The following is a 15,527-nucleotide window of genomic DNA, read 5'->3' as shown; positions in this document are numbered from 1 at the left end:
AAACCAACAACACAAAATTTGACATATAAATGGAAACAAGCAATCTGCATTTCACATCTCTCTTTTATAAAAAAAAAAATCTTGTGACGATACAAGACTTTTTTCGTGTGACGAGACATGATCTTTTGAAGAGAGACACTTTCACTTCCCGCAAGACGGACAAGTCACGTCATACTTACAACCTTTGGAAGCAAGTCCTGTGATACACATGCAGAGCAGGTTAGAGATAATGGAAGTAGGAAAATTTGAAAGTCTCAAAAAATTAGAGTAAAGATAACAGCGCAAACAAACTGAAAATATTACTCTGTGAAATAACGGAACAGCGAGAAGAAATTGAATATTCAGGTGCTGTACAGGCTTTTAAACGTTCGAAGCGGCACACAAAATGCAGATCACGCAGTATGTAGCAGCAGCAGCAAGCAAGCAGCTAATTGAGCAAAGTGGAGGTAGAAAAAAAAAACAACTGTTACTTGATTCCCAGTGTATCACCGTTTATGAGGGGTTTTGGAGGAGTGGCTGCGTCTCCTTGGGGTTCAGCCCCCCTCTTCACAACGACGCATAGCGCTAGTGGCAGGAAGGTATGGGAGGGGTTGGCGAGTGAAGCGAGCAGGGGACGAAGCACCCTAGTTATTAATATAGAACTCCCTGGGAATCTCTTCAGCTGTTCACCCAGAAACCTGTAGAACAGTATAACCAAAAAAATGGCAAAAATATTGCAAAAATTTTAATTTTAACATGCATAAATAGATTAATACATACTATACATAATTAGTTTTATTAAGAACTTTTAGCATATGGGGAGAATAAAACCCAAGCATCCAAAATCGGTTTACTTACACATCCTTTTCTTCTTGTATTAAATTCTAAGAATATATAAACTCAGAAACAACTATAAACAATGGCAGTTTTGAAAAGCATAGCCACAGTGGTTCTCCATTGTGTAAAGTATTGTCTATTACAATTAAATTCTGCTGCTGTTTTACAAGTGTTGACAAGAGTTTTTGAAAACTGGGAAATTTATGGTGTCACTTTATAGGTAGTATTGTCTTGGCAGATAGTCTTTATTTAAAATTCCTGTTTTATGAGTACCTTACATACCACCTCTTTTCTCATTTAGCACTAATTACACAAAGTCATGACTTTAAACTGAGTGACATAAATGATGTTGAGGATTAAAGTCAGTTTCTTGAGGATTTTCCCTTAAGATCTGTGACATTGTATCAAACGTAGTTCCACAAGTATTAGAATTAATCTGTTGAAATGTTCAAATACTTACATGAATTCTGATATATCATGCCAGCATTGCTTGGTGGTCAAGAGTTCACAAAACACACTGATGCTAGTATACAGTTTTTCCAATGTCAGCTAGCATATTCTGAATGGTAGATGCCTCAGTGATCATATCCAAAGTCTAGTAAATGTGCTTTGGGTGTAGAGTCGAAATTCTCCATCTTAGTTGTGTGTTTGGTAAAGCTATATGATTAGGCAAATGTTTAATATGGATTGGAAGTGAGTCTCATGAAGTGTCAATGTTCAAAATCACTTTATCCAATTAACTTGATTTTTTTAGGTTAACAACCAAATGGCTGAGAGGTTGTAACATTGTTAACATTACTCAAAGTTATTGTCTGCTTTTACATGCATTTTTATTACTATTTAATTTAATATTGTTTTTTGTATCTGTATACTGCTGCTGGATTATGTGAATTTCCCCTTGGGATTAATTATCTATCTATCAATAAAAGTGTTTTAAAATCATGATCTGTGTTATCAAGAAATGCTTTAAAAAAAGCATAGTAATTAAACATAAGATCTGTCTGAGATCTGAAGCATGTCAAAGTAGCTTTATTTTTGTGAAAACCTGTAAAATCAAAAAATGGCAATTACCATCATTCTATTTTAAACCACTGCAGGAATCATCTGTCAGATTTTAATTTGTTTGTATCTCAGGGGTACACAGAATTTCCAGTCACCAGGGGCCTCATGTATAACATCGTGCGTAGAACTCGCACTATAATATCGCGTAAGCACAAAAGCAAGAAAAAAAAAAATCCAGATGCAGGAATCTGTGCATACACAAACTTCCACGTTCTTCCGCTACATAAATCCCGATCAGCGTGAAAAGTAACGCACGTGCATGCGCCTGCTGTCTTGCCCCAACTCCTCCCAGAATTACGCTTCTTTGAATATGTTGGTTTAAACAGTGCTATAAACAAGAAAAGGAAGCTGATCGAGTGACATAGCGTGTCAGAGAAACTCGAAAGCTCAAGTTCACAGTCACACAGTGCCCGAATTAAAAAAGAAGTCACATCAAAGTCGCTGCAAAGTCGTAGCCCTCCGTCTGAGTGTCATATGAAAGCTTATTAGGAAAAAAAAGGTACACAGTGGGGAAAAAGCATGAAATGCCAACTTTAATCTGGAAATTTCCACTTTAATCACATAGTTTATTTTGCTATTAAAGTAGAATGTCATAAACTTAATCTTAAAATTGTTTAATTTACTAGTTTCTCAAATCCCAACGTAACTAAAGTAGTACGTTAATTGCTTTGTTTTGTATTTGATCTTCTATGTGCTCTATGTGTGTGAATCACTACGTGCTTCCGTGCTTTGTCTTCCTCCAACAGGACACAGAATCCGTTACATTTGTAATATTACAGCTCTCTGAATAATTAAAATACTTAGATGTATACTTGATATAATTTTCATGATGATAGGAGTTAAAGCATATTATTAAACATGGGAATACGGTGGCGCAGTAATTGTGCGCGACCTTCGATGATATAATTTATTGCTGCAGTACTGTCTCTTTCAAACGTATTAACCCCCAATTGCTGTCCTTCCTTTTATTTCTCCAAGTAACCAATCGCCACACAATCAGCTCTGTAATAGACGTTAAGCCATCTGTAAGCTTATAATGCCGATTCTTCAGAACTTTTAAGGAACATTGAAATATCTTCGTAGTACATGTGTAATTATTCTATCCTTCACACCAGTCCCATACAGTGCAAGGCAGGAACAATCCGTAAATGGAGCGCCAGATATTTGCTAGCGTAGCGACACCCTGTCCTTTAATTATTAACAACTAGCAAAATACCCACGCTTCGCAGCAGAGAAGTAGTGTGTTAAAGAAGTTATGAAAAAAAAAAGGAAACATTTTAAAAATAACATAACATGATTGTCAATGTAATTGTTTTGTCACTGTTGTGAGTGTTGCTGTCATCAAGGATTTTATTATCATTATTTCTTTCAATTAGGTTCGTATTTGGAGGATGTGTTGTGTTCAAGTTAAATTCCGTGTTTGTCAACCGTTGTAAAGATGACAGGTTTCATTCATCGAAGTGTTCACTACCCAAATCGCTACTCGTGAATCTAAGATGTTTAATAGGCATTACCGGTATTAACTTGCGGATTTGCCTGCGAATATTTAGCGTCAGCATGTCTATGAATTTGTGGAATCGCCTGTGAGTATTTAGCGACAGTGTCTCTATGAAGTTTTGGATTAGCCCGTGAGTATTTAGCGACAGCGTCTCTATGAACTTGTGGATTTGCCTGCGAGTACTTAGCAACAGTGTGTCTATTACCTTGTGGATTTTTCTGCAAGTATTTGGCGGCAGTGTCACAAAGTTGTTTTCGTCTAGCTGCATCAGAAAATTTACCACAATGTCTGACACGCCTCCTTTTTACTGTTTTCTCACAGCTTGGATTTCTGCTGACAGATGGCCTTATATGGGCAGGCATTCAATTACGTGGGAGGCGTGGGGATGGGGGACGAAATATAGGCAGGCAGCCAACTACGTGGGAGGCGTGGTGATGGGGGACGCAACTCCGCCTCACACGGCGACCGAGCTGCAGGCTATGGACGTATATATGTACGTAAGTAGGATTCAGTTATGACCGTTATGCGTAGAATTTCCAAATTAAACCTGCTTAACTTTTGTAAGTAACCTGTAAGGAAACCTGCCAAATTTCAGCCTTCTACCTACATGGGAAGTTGGAGAATTAGTGAAGAGTGAGTGAGTGAGTCAGCCAGTGAGGGCTTTGCCTTTTATTAGTATAGATATAGATTATTTAAATGAAGTTAAAGTGTTATCTGTATAATATAATAAACATATTTTGCTGCATTTCATCTTAAAAATGATATTGCTATCATATGTAAATACGTGCTTTATAAAGTGATTTAGGTTGTAAAATATAACTGTAGTGCAAGTTTACAGTGAGGTGATTGTACAAATAAGTACAAACAGTTCTACAAGGAGCACTTGATGGATTGATTGATTGCGTTTAGAGCTCTTGGGATGAAGCTCTTTCTGAACTGCGAGGTCTGTACAAGAAAGGTTTTGAAGAGTTTGCTGTGTGAAAAGCAGTTCAAATAGGAAGCATGGCTGAGGCAGCGTGTGCTTGATGCTGTATACCGATAATTCTCTTTCCTATCAGCTGCTCCGAGTGGTACAGTGAGAGTAATATGGAAAAAGAGCAGCTGTAAGAAGAAAAACAAGGTGCAGTGAGAAACAACACTAAAGCACCTATGGTATTTGGAATAGTTTGACCATTTTGTGGACCATTATATTGTTACAGGTTAATTACAATCAGATGCATTAAACTAATAAACAATATGCAGTTAATTTCAGTGTATTTATAAAGCTGCATCAGTAATGTGGATCTGAAAAAGAAAGATAAACCACACAGGAACAGTAGCACTGCTTTGACGCTGGGTGCCACCAGTCTGCAAAACCGAACGGAGAACTTGTGTACGACAGGGTATGAGGTACCGTGGAAATGTGCGTGGCTTTATGTCAAGTTTAGGTTTTATATATCGCGATATGAACGTGGAAACGTTCTTACGCAACATTTCTGTGCGTACCCACCGTTTAAACGTGGGGCCTCAAGAGTATTCAGCCAAATATAGAAAAAACTAATACATTTGGCATCCAACTGAATGAGTAAGAATGACAATTTTTTTGGCTATTCAGTTATGTTTGTCTTACAATTACAGGAAAAAGGCAATTGATTTCAACACAAAAATGAAGGTGATTAAGCAGTATGATGAAGGAAAGAAAGCAAATGCTATGTCATGTGACTTTGTTATGCCATTGTAATTGGTGTTTACTGCAGCAATGTACTGCTGTGCTCTGGCTTTGAATCCTGTTAACCTCAGAAGCTTCTACATTATGACTCACGATGTGTGGCTTCATGCGATCCACCGTAAAGGGGTAACAAAACCACACTGAACTCCTTTATCTGTTAATTTTTATTATTAACAGACTGAAATGTTAAAACAGAAAACATAAGAGAGCTCAAACTCTGCTGGTACACTGGGAGAGGCTCACACTGAGGATGTAACACAGACAAGGAAGGGATTCATGAAGCTGTTCAAGGTTTGGCAGCCTTGCTCGCAACAGTAATAATGAAACAAAATAACAAAAAAAATAATTTACTAAAAAAAGAAAATTTACACAATGTGCTAAGAATGATGATAAAAGGATATCAAACAAACAATATGACTTAAGGGGCTTGTTATAAAGTACTTGACATATGGTCAGGTTAGAATACATATGCCGGTCCATCAGAATCTAATGTTTAGTGTGATTCTGACTACATAAGCCAAATTATGAGTTTAGTTAATTTGTTTGTTTTATTTATGTGTTTTAAGAAAAGTTTTTTTGTCAGAACTAGTGTTGGAAGTGCTACTAACTCTTTTATTTCTGTTTATTACTATTTGTTTTCAATGTATTATCATACAAATTCTTATATAAAAACTTGTATTTTGTTTAAAATCTCAACATTTCTGAAAATTTTATACAAACCTGTTTATTTGGTGAAAGGTTCCTTTGTATGCAATTTGTGTTTACTTTCAAATGAAACATTTTTTACAGTCCAACTAAATGATTAATCAGCATAATAATCATAGTTGCAGCCCTATTGTTCAAAAAGAGCTATAAACTTTTTTTAGTTTTATAAAGTAGCTATTCCACATCAACATGTCTTTTCAGCTTTTTTGAGGAATTGTGAACACTAAAATAATATGAGAGTAATTTTGGTACCTTAGAAGGGACTGTGGTTTTTTACTTCGTTTATTATTTACGTGGGAAGTGTCATTTGAGCTAATATAAAACTTGGGTATATTCAGAAAAAACTTCTGTACAGTTAATTAAAGCCACATGCATTTTTTGTTTTTGTACCTTCAGTAAATTTCTACAGTCTCAAATCTACTATATCTCACAGTGGTATGGAGATGTCCATCTATATACGCTATAAATATTAAAAACAAAAAACTTAATATTTGGTAATGGTTTCACTGCTGTGAATGTTAATGGAGTGAAAAAGTACCACTCTTTTTTGTATCTCCACATAGGAATCATTGCTGCCAACGTGCTAGTCTTCTGCTTGTGGAGGGTGCCGTCACTTCAGAGGAGCATGATGAAATACTTCACTTCTAATCCTGCTTCTAGTGAGTATTTTCTAGTGTTTTTTAATTTTTTTTTTTTTATTCTTGAATTAAATGACAACTTCACATAATTTGTTATATGATTAGTATGGTTAACACATGACATTTTGATAATTGACTGATTATTGAGCTGAAGTCAGAAATGTATGTAATTTTCTGACTTCACCTGTAGCTTTATGGGTTTACAGGGTCATTATTGTCATGTGTACAGTATAAAATAAATTTATACTTTCATGTGTTAATTAATCAACACTTTGCCAGTCTCTGGTGCCATGGTATAGGGCGATATTGCATTAGTTTTATTTTCTAGTAGAGATTTATTTTTTAAAAGCACTTCAACCTGTCATGCTTGTGCTGTGTAAAAAATACTAAAGTTAATGCTTGCTAGCTAAGTTGGTCCTACATGCTCTCTGAACTATTGCATTGGACAAAGATCTTATTTTCACAAGTGTTAGCCACTTGTAAGAAACTATTCATTTCTTCGCTCTGTGTTAGACATGGATAACAGTATATCCTTTTGCATAAGTCGAGAATTTTAGGATCTAAAATAGACTCAAAAAATGTGTTTGGCTTATCTGCGTTCTAGAGCTGAATTTTTTTTTGCTTTGCGTCCTCTCCCACTATAACCTATCGTCTATGGGGGTGGAGCGCAAGCTTTAAATTCTTCAAAAATTTCAATACTCTGGTTTTAAACAGATCTCATCATTTTATGGTCCCCTGATACCGAAAACATAGATATCTCGATGATGGGTGTGTGTCTGACTGTGTGTGTGTGTTTCTGTGTGTTATAGTTTCTTGAGGACGGTCTAGAGCTAATCCTGCTGGATGGAAAAGTACCAAACTTGAGCCTGTTATGAGATGATGATGTGCTGCTCACTTTTTGAACCAAATTGTGCAAGAGAAAGACAATTAACAAATCACGTAAAATTTGCAATACGTTGCGAGTAGGATCAAAAAGCTGACAAAAACGTAGTGTTTTGGCATTTATTTGTTGCTACTTTAGGCACTGCTGAAGGTTAATGGTTAATCTTTTTTTTTTTTTTTTTTTTACTTTATATATTATGCAAAATAAATATTTCCATGCATTGCTTGTCTTTTTATGGCAGTGACATAAATAAGTTTGGTTCAGTATTATGCTATACTTAAGTCCAAATATAAATATAAAAAATGGTTTCTGTATTTTTGTCATATAAGTGCATTTTCATGTCCGTAAACAGTCTCTCTTATGTCTGTGAAATTCACTTTGTAACATTTCCCACCATACCAAGTCTGTTAAACCTACTCATGAAGAGGTGTAAATAATTATGCAACTTTGTTCCTCTTTTCTCACTCCAAGAAGCAAACTGCAGCTGTACTTAGTTGTAGTCTGCTGCAGCAGAGTCCACAGCTCTGGAACACACTATAACAGCGCTAAACCAAAAAATGTGTTTTGCTGCTGTAAAAGTGTACTAAGTCCAGAACAGCACAGTATCATCCCCAGCTCATAGTAAACTGCTACTGACCCAGAATGTTTTCTCTTGTTTTACATATTGATTAAAGTAAAGTTCACAGAAATCAGAGAAGTTTATAAATACTGCAAAAAAGCTGAAGACTCAATTAATAAATGATGCTTAATAGACGACTTTGAAGCTAACATGGAGGGCCGCAAGGATACTTTACATAAAGGTAAAATTGTTGAAATAGACACTTGATTTGAGTAATAGTACTGCAATTGCACACAAAGTATTGCAAAGTATGATAGAGTATTTCTTTGGGGATAAAGGAAAAGAAAGTTGAACAAAAAAAATAGTTTATTAGGGTGGAATGGTCAAAACAGGAGAAGACGCAAGGATGGTGTAGGACAAAACTGATTTTAAAGAAATAGTGTATCAAAGTATGTGAAGCCTTCCCTACTGTTCTGGCTTTAGTGACCACCTTTACCAAGCTCTGCTGGGTGCTGCTAAATTCTCATTAGAAAGACCATTATTATACAGCATCATTACAGTGTTATTACACTGTAATACACTCTCTCATAATATTGCTTATTGCTCTCGACCTTTTCTCTGATCCAAAAGACACCACTTGCCATTTTGTTTTTGTTACCATGCTCCTGCTTCTCTCTGATCACTCTCCAGACTGCCTCCTCCCTTTATTTATTGGTTCTTTCCGGCTGCTTATACTCTGCAATCGCTCTTCATGGTGGCCCTATTTTGCTTACCCAACTTGTGCCATCATCTTCCTACCCGTCTCTGTGCTGCACCATTGCAAGTGCAGTAGTTCATAGCAAAATCTCTACATTGTTATAGTAAGTCACTGCCAACAATGCAGGGGAACATTACTTTTAAAAGAAACTTAGATACATTACTCATTACTTACTTAAAAAAATTTTAGGTATGTTACAGCGTTCAATATTATAAAATATACTACAGTGTTTTACATTTGTGTAACTTTTTCTTGTCTTTTATAACTATATTTGATAATTAATGTGCAGTGAAGTAAATGAGCACCAGATCACACTGTTTCAGAATATCTATAGCAAATGTCTGGATTAAAACTAGACTGATACATTTATTTTTAGGTTTCTGTTATTTGACATGCACCAACGTGGGTGCTCAAAACTATATGTGTACATGGCCCCAACAGACACACCTTACAAAACAAAAAAATGATGGCCACAGGTTTCTCGAAATTTCAACATGTTGCCATACTGTGCTTTGAAAGTACAAAGAAAATAAAATGGCATAAGTGAACATACAGATGGTTGCGGTGCAGACACTATGGTCTCTCTACTTTAAAGAGAGCATTAGAGATGTGTAGTCTATGTAGTTTACCTATGTTTGTGTTTATTTCTGGTTCTTCGAGTAAAGGTTTCTTTAGACTGTTTTGTCATTGGCCATTTAGTTGTATGTGTGTTGGTATAAGCTATTTAGAGTTTTTAAATCAAAAATGAAAATGAGGTTGACACCAGCAATACTCCGTGAACAGTATGCTTTGGTTTATACACAATTACATTTTACGGTGAAAATCAGGTTGTGAGACTGCTCACACTACGAGACAGCCGACTGAAATTTCTGACTAATCATTTTATAAAAGTTTAGTAAGATGTAATCAGGGATCAAAACTCCTTTCATACTGTATGTGAAATGATGGCTGATGTGAAATTTGGAACAACTCAGGGAAATCAGTCAGCAACTACAAATCCTGCTTAAAATTATGCCAAAATCGCAGTTTATGGCTCGGCATTAGTGAATTGCACACAGCACATTCTTTCCTGCTTGTCTGTGTGATTGTGTCCCTAGTTGCCTGGCATGCCATGTTGGGTTTTTGCTTTACACTCAGTGCTGCTGTGATAATCACTTCCTCCCTCTGACCCTACTCTGAGTAGATTAAATGTATACCTCAGTGCATGTAAGATTAAAAGTGTATCCATAACTTTTATTCTTTTTTTTTTTGAATGGTCACTATGCAAGAATTTAACTCCTTCCTCATTTGCTGTCACCAAATGTCCGGAGTGCGTGCAAGCACAATGTTACACAACAGCAGACAACGTTATTTTGTGCCCTAGGTCAAGCTTATTAGTGCACCAACTGACTATTCGGTAGCTAACCCATGCAGATAGGTTTTTCTCCCCCTTATGATCTGCGACCTAGGTGAATGCCTAATTTGACTTAATGGTGGCACCAGCCCTGCTTGGATGAAATAAGTAACTCCAGTATTTTTTTTTTGTAAGTTTCCATCGTAACACAGTTTTCTATAAGTAACATGGGTACTGTATTTTTACTGCAATAAAAATAAGTATTGCGTTAGGTTACTCATTACTTTAAATTAATTTGTTTTCCATAAATTATTTAATTTTAAATATTTATATTCATTATATACATGGGTGATGCATTTTTCATGGTATTTTGGTTAAAAATTCAATGGTTAGCTTATCTGTGAGTGTATATGGTACATTTTAGATCATAACCTCTATCATCTCAGAAAGTTAACGAGAATTTGATCCAACAAGGGATACAAACTACCTTCATTAATAACATATTTAAAGCTTTGTCCTCAATTCAGACATTCCTGGACATGAGCAATAATACTTACTCAGCAGGGTTCCAGATTTTGCATACATTACTTTTGCTTAGTACTTTGAGTAACCTTAGACATGTTTACTGATTATTTTTTTTGTTGGCAAAATAATATCTATGGAATGTCATATTAATGATTTGAGATTTTTTACTGGTTGTCAGGGCAGTAACTGACATTTTTTATTTGAGTGTTTCAAATTCCTTGATACACTCATTTACATGAACAACCTATTCCTGTTTTTATTTGGATAACTTCTGTTGGCAGTGAAATGGATAGCCCTTACCTCCAATGACAAAAAGCACCTTTCTCCATTTCAAATACAGGCAGCCCCAAGGAGACTTTCTCATGTGTAGGAGACAGTCAACTCATCAGTGTCTAATCTATAAACTTAGTGGTAGTTAAACAAGCTTTTTATCCTTAGTAAATAATTTCTATAAACTTTGTAATAAAAGCAGCCTCTGTTTAATTTTATTGGGGCAAACTCTTTACATTGTAATTTCTTGTCTTTCTCTATATAAGTTATATTACATAAGAGCATAAGATATTTGACAAATGAGATGATACCATTCAGTCCATCAGGCTTGTTTGTTTAGCTGAAAGTTACGTTGTCTGAATATCTCTTCCAGATATTTTTAAAGATTGTCAAGGTTTCTTCTTCAGCTATATGTCTCAGTAATTTTTTTTTTTACTGATTCCCACAATTCTCTCAGCAAAGAAGTGCTACCTGGCTTCAGTTCTAAATGCACTCTTTAATTTTCAATCATAACTCATATTAAATGCTAAGGAAACTAGGATCAGCAAAACCATCTACTACTATACACTACCTCAAAGGGTAAGGTTTGCCATTCCTCATACTCCAACACCAACACTTTACAGATTCTTGCGGACACTTGAATTCAAAACAATAATTGTTTTATATATTTTAATGTGCTCCTTTAGTCCTTCCCTCGGCTTATATATTAGGGATTGCTTATATTGTCCCAGAAAAAACAATAATAAAGCAGGTTTGTAAGTGTCATCTTTTCTGTTTGTAAACATACAGTATGTGTTGGGGTAAACAAAGCTAGCTGGAAGTGTAAGGTATGGGTTTTCACTTCATAGATTATATTCATATGCTTCAGTTAAACAGTTTTGCTCACTCATGAAAGAGGACAGTAACCTGCACCATAGTCTTTTATGGACGCTCACACATATAGGTACATAAACAAGCACTCAAATCTTTGTATAGTCAACATGCTTCCATTTTTTCTTTTGATGTTAATATGCATTGCATTTCATTTGCAAAATCATAATAGTTTTTAATTTCCCTAATTAAACATCCTACTCACTCTGTCAAAGAGAAGCTTAGCGCTATTCTGCCAAAATCTCTGTTCAGCATGGCAAGAAATTACAGTAAGTTCATAAAGCAAAGTTTGACAGACCTGTGAAAATGCACATTAATTTCTGGAAACCTGTGTTTATAATAAATTATATTTGCCAGACATTTTTTAAAGTTGGGTAAGTCATGATAAAACAAATACTGTTCAACTAAGTAATATTTTTAAAGGCAATAATTTCTTCCAGCTTATTGATGGGTTTGTATGAAATTTGAGGTTAGATAATGCTTATTTTCTTTTTTTTATAGAGGCTTTATGTCTTCCTATGATCTTCTCCACCTTCAGCCATTTCTCCCTTACTCACATGGCAGCAAACATGTATGTATTGTGGAGTTTCTCCTCTTCTATTGTGTCTCTGCTGGGACAGGAACAATTTATGGCTGTGTATCTGTCAGCAGGTGAGGACCATTAGAACTTAAATGTACCTTTATAAAGTCCATTAATTTATATGTGCAAAAAGCTGTACTTTTTATCTTTAGGTTTCCTTTTCCAAGCAGTTGGATAGATGTGTGTGTGTGTATGTATATGTATATATATGTATATATATATATATATATATATATATATATATATATATATATATATATATATATATATATATATATACAGTCCTTCAAACCATATTATTTGTGGCAATTTTAATATACATATATAGGAAGATTTCAAAGTATATTGAAACTTTTTAAGAATATCAGAATATTTATTTTAAGGAAAACAAATGAATTTATAATGCCAGTATGCAGGTTGACTTTATTTAGGCATTGTTTTGATTTAAATATGCTCCACTTTAAGGAGGCCTACATAGAGTGTTGTTCTAGTTTTAAGATCTTTTTTAGTTTTACTTTTGTATTTAGTTTTTGATTTTACTTTTTTGTTTTTTAGTTTTTCACCATTTTTTATTTAGTTTTATTCTGTTTAAGATTTTTGCCATTTTCAAAGTTTAGTTTTTCATTCTTTTTTGTTTTTATTTAGTTTACGTTTTTCAACAATTAACAAGTATAGTTTTTCCATGTGTATATTGCATTTCTACAAGCACACCATGTACTTTAAATACGGAACAACTGTTATAGCAATATCTCAGATCATTCACTTAATAAGCAAAATGCAATACCTGGGACACTCCCTATGAGCCTAAACTGGGAGGAAGTAATTTATTAACACATGTAGGAATACAGATATTAGCAGTTTAGAATGCTTACTGACACTCTTCTATTATCCAGCTATTAAACAATATCAACAATTATTTAACAATATAAGAGACAATCGTATAAGAGTGGATTTCATTATCAGTTTTATAGCCATACCCTGGACAGACATCAACCATTCAATGGCAATTCATTTGCTAGACCACAGAGCCACTGTAAAAAACTTTGCAACACTGTGGATTATAAATATATTAAGATTATAGCAGTCCAACTGTTTGCTGTCAGTGAAGCATTTCACATAGAGTAGGTCATAATGTTAGTGTACAGGAATGCGCTCTGTGACACCACACTGCTCACATTAAAACATCAATACTCGGCTGATAACATTCATGGCACACTACCCATCTGCTTAATCTTTGACTGTACAGGTATGTCAATAAATGAGCAATTTCTGTAGAATGTAGGATTAAATGGCTGAAATTCCTACCTTCTTTGGCATATAAAGGTAGCATTTTTTCCAATCTAAATGCTGGTTGAATCTAAAGCATGAGGGTAGTATTCAAACTTGAAAAATCCTCCTTGTCTCTTATTTTCAGAACAGTTAGCTGCATTTTCCAAAGTATCATATAATATATATTTTTTTTTAATTCAAGTAACTTTTAGTCTAAGTTTAGTGAAAAATGTCTGCCATTCCCTGTCCGCAGGGCATTTGTGAGTGATGGTCAATTATGGGCAGTAAAATCCACAGAATAAGTCATTGACAAGTGATGAGGCTTACCTGGTGTTTGCTGTCAGTTCTAGAATAGAAGGCTGACTGATGGATGAAAAAAACAATGAAATCCACACATTCAGACACCAGCAGCATGGGATTCTTGCACATACACATAGGTTAATGTTGGTTCCAAACCAAATTTACAACTGTGCGATTTTAATCAACATATAACAGATATACCGGGAACTGCATGCTCACATGTATATTTTGCACAGACTAGTATGAAAATTAAAATTTTAAATTACAAAAAAACAGTTTTGTTTTCATTTTTAGTTCAATTTTTCAGGCAGTTTTTCATTTTTATTTTAGTTTTACTTAACAAAATAAATATATATTTTTTTAATGACATATTTTGTTTTAGTTTTAGTTAATGGGAATAATACCTACATACAGAGAATTCAAATTTAGTAAAGCAAACAGAAAAGGCAGAAGTGAAGTATGTTTATGATGGTTGATATTGTACTTGGGTGTAGAATAGGAAGCTTGACAATTCTTTAGGGAGATGCAAAGCATAAAACTGTTTATTGGGGCATATAGTATGGAGAATAGGATTAAATCACACAGTTTGTGACACTCAAAATAAAAGAGGATTTGTGCAAACATAAATAGGATTGATATGGTAAGTCTTTACTGTATTTAACTGAACAGCAGACTCCAATGCAAAATGTAACTGGATGGCTGAAGTACTTGTGCCCCACTAATTGAAGTTACCTTCTTTGAAATTTGTGAGGAATGAAGTTTAAAGTCTAGTTGTTGACTTGCCTTTAGGATAAATCTATAAAGTTTACCAAGGCAGAAGGGATGCACAAGCAATTGTGTGTTATGGTAGTGCGATATGACCAAATGTTAGTGCCTTCCTTATTGACCATCACAGTCTACATTTATCTTTATCCTTTTGTTTTCTACTACTTCAAAGAATAGGATGAACTCCACCATCACTTGTCATTTTTGTGATGTATTTTGAAGTGTAAGCCAGTCAGTAATAGCTATATGAAGTCTAGTCAGTACCATTAAGACAGGCATAAGATGGCATACTTAGGTTTTCTCATACGAGTGATGTTTACCTTTTGCTTTATTTGTGACTGTGCTACATGGAGCCAGTGTCACATCTTTAAAAAATGTTATTACTTATATAAAAATAAAGTAATTTACAAGAAGATGCCATCTGATTTTTCCCTTTCTTTTGTGTTTTTTTTTTTTTTTTTGCAGGAGTTATATCTACGTTTGTGAGTTATTTGTGTAAAACTGCTACTGGAAGATTTGGCCCTTCCCTTGGAGCAGTAAGTTTTAACTTATATATTGTACTTTTTGAAGTTCCATCTGCATTTTTTAAAGGGTTGTTTAAATTTTTTTTGTACTTTTTTGGCCTGATGTACAGTATATAGCATTTTGTAATCTGCATGGAACCTCTGATTACTTAACACTTACAGAACTTGAAAGTGCACACATCGAATAGACCTTAACTCTAGTCTTTTTGGCTCTCTTCACAGTCAGGTGCTATTATGACCATTTTGGCTGCAGTCTGCACAAAGATGCCAGAAGCAAAATTGGCTATCATCTTTCTTCCTATGTTCACATTCTCTGCTGGAAGTGTAAGTTGTCTTCTGTTTTACATTGCTTTTAGCTGCATTACCATCCTCGTATTGTGGATAGTATTCTGGATATAGTGATTGGGGATTGTAGGAACAAAGGTGGAGAATTACATCATAGCAGGTATTTTTTCTTGATTAAGC

At 34.7% G+C, this 15,527-nt stretch overlaps 1 protein-coding gene across 1 annotated transcript in view; it reads left to right on the top strand.

The window, feature by feature from the left end:
• Positions 1-15,527, top strand: part of LOC120534376 (presenilins-associated rhomboid-like protein, mitochondrial) — a 33,463-nt gene that overhangs the window by 15,082 nt on the left and 2,854 nt on the right. Inside the window, exons 5-8 of the mRNA XM_039761923.1 lie at positions 6,353-6,448; positions 12,126-12,275; positions 15,004-15,074; positions 15,285-15,386. Coding sequence (XP_039617857.1) covers positions 6,353-6,448; positions 12,126-12,275; positions 15,004-15,074; positions 15,285-15,386 — 419 coding nt within the window. The remainder of the gene's footprint in view (positions 1-6,352; positions 6,449-12,125; positions 12,276-15,003; positions 15,075-15,284; positions 15,387-15,527) is intronic.

Source organism: Polypterus senegalus, chromosome 1, assembly GCF_016835505.1.
Source record: "Polypterus senegalus isolate Bchr_013 chromosome 1, ASM1683550v1, whole genome shotgun sequence".
Lineage (NCBI taxonomy): Eukaryota > Metazoa > Chordata > Cladistia > Polypteriformes > Polypteridae > Polypterus > Polypterus senegalus.
This window is presented reverse-complemented; position numbering and strand designations above follow the sequence as displayed.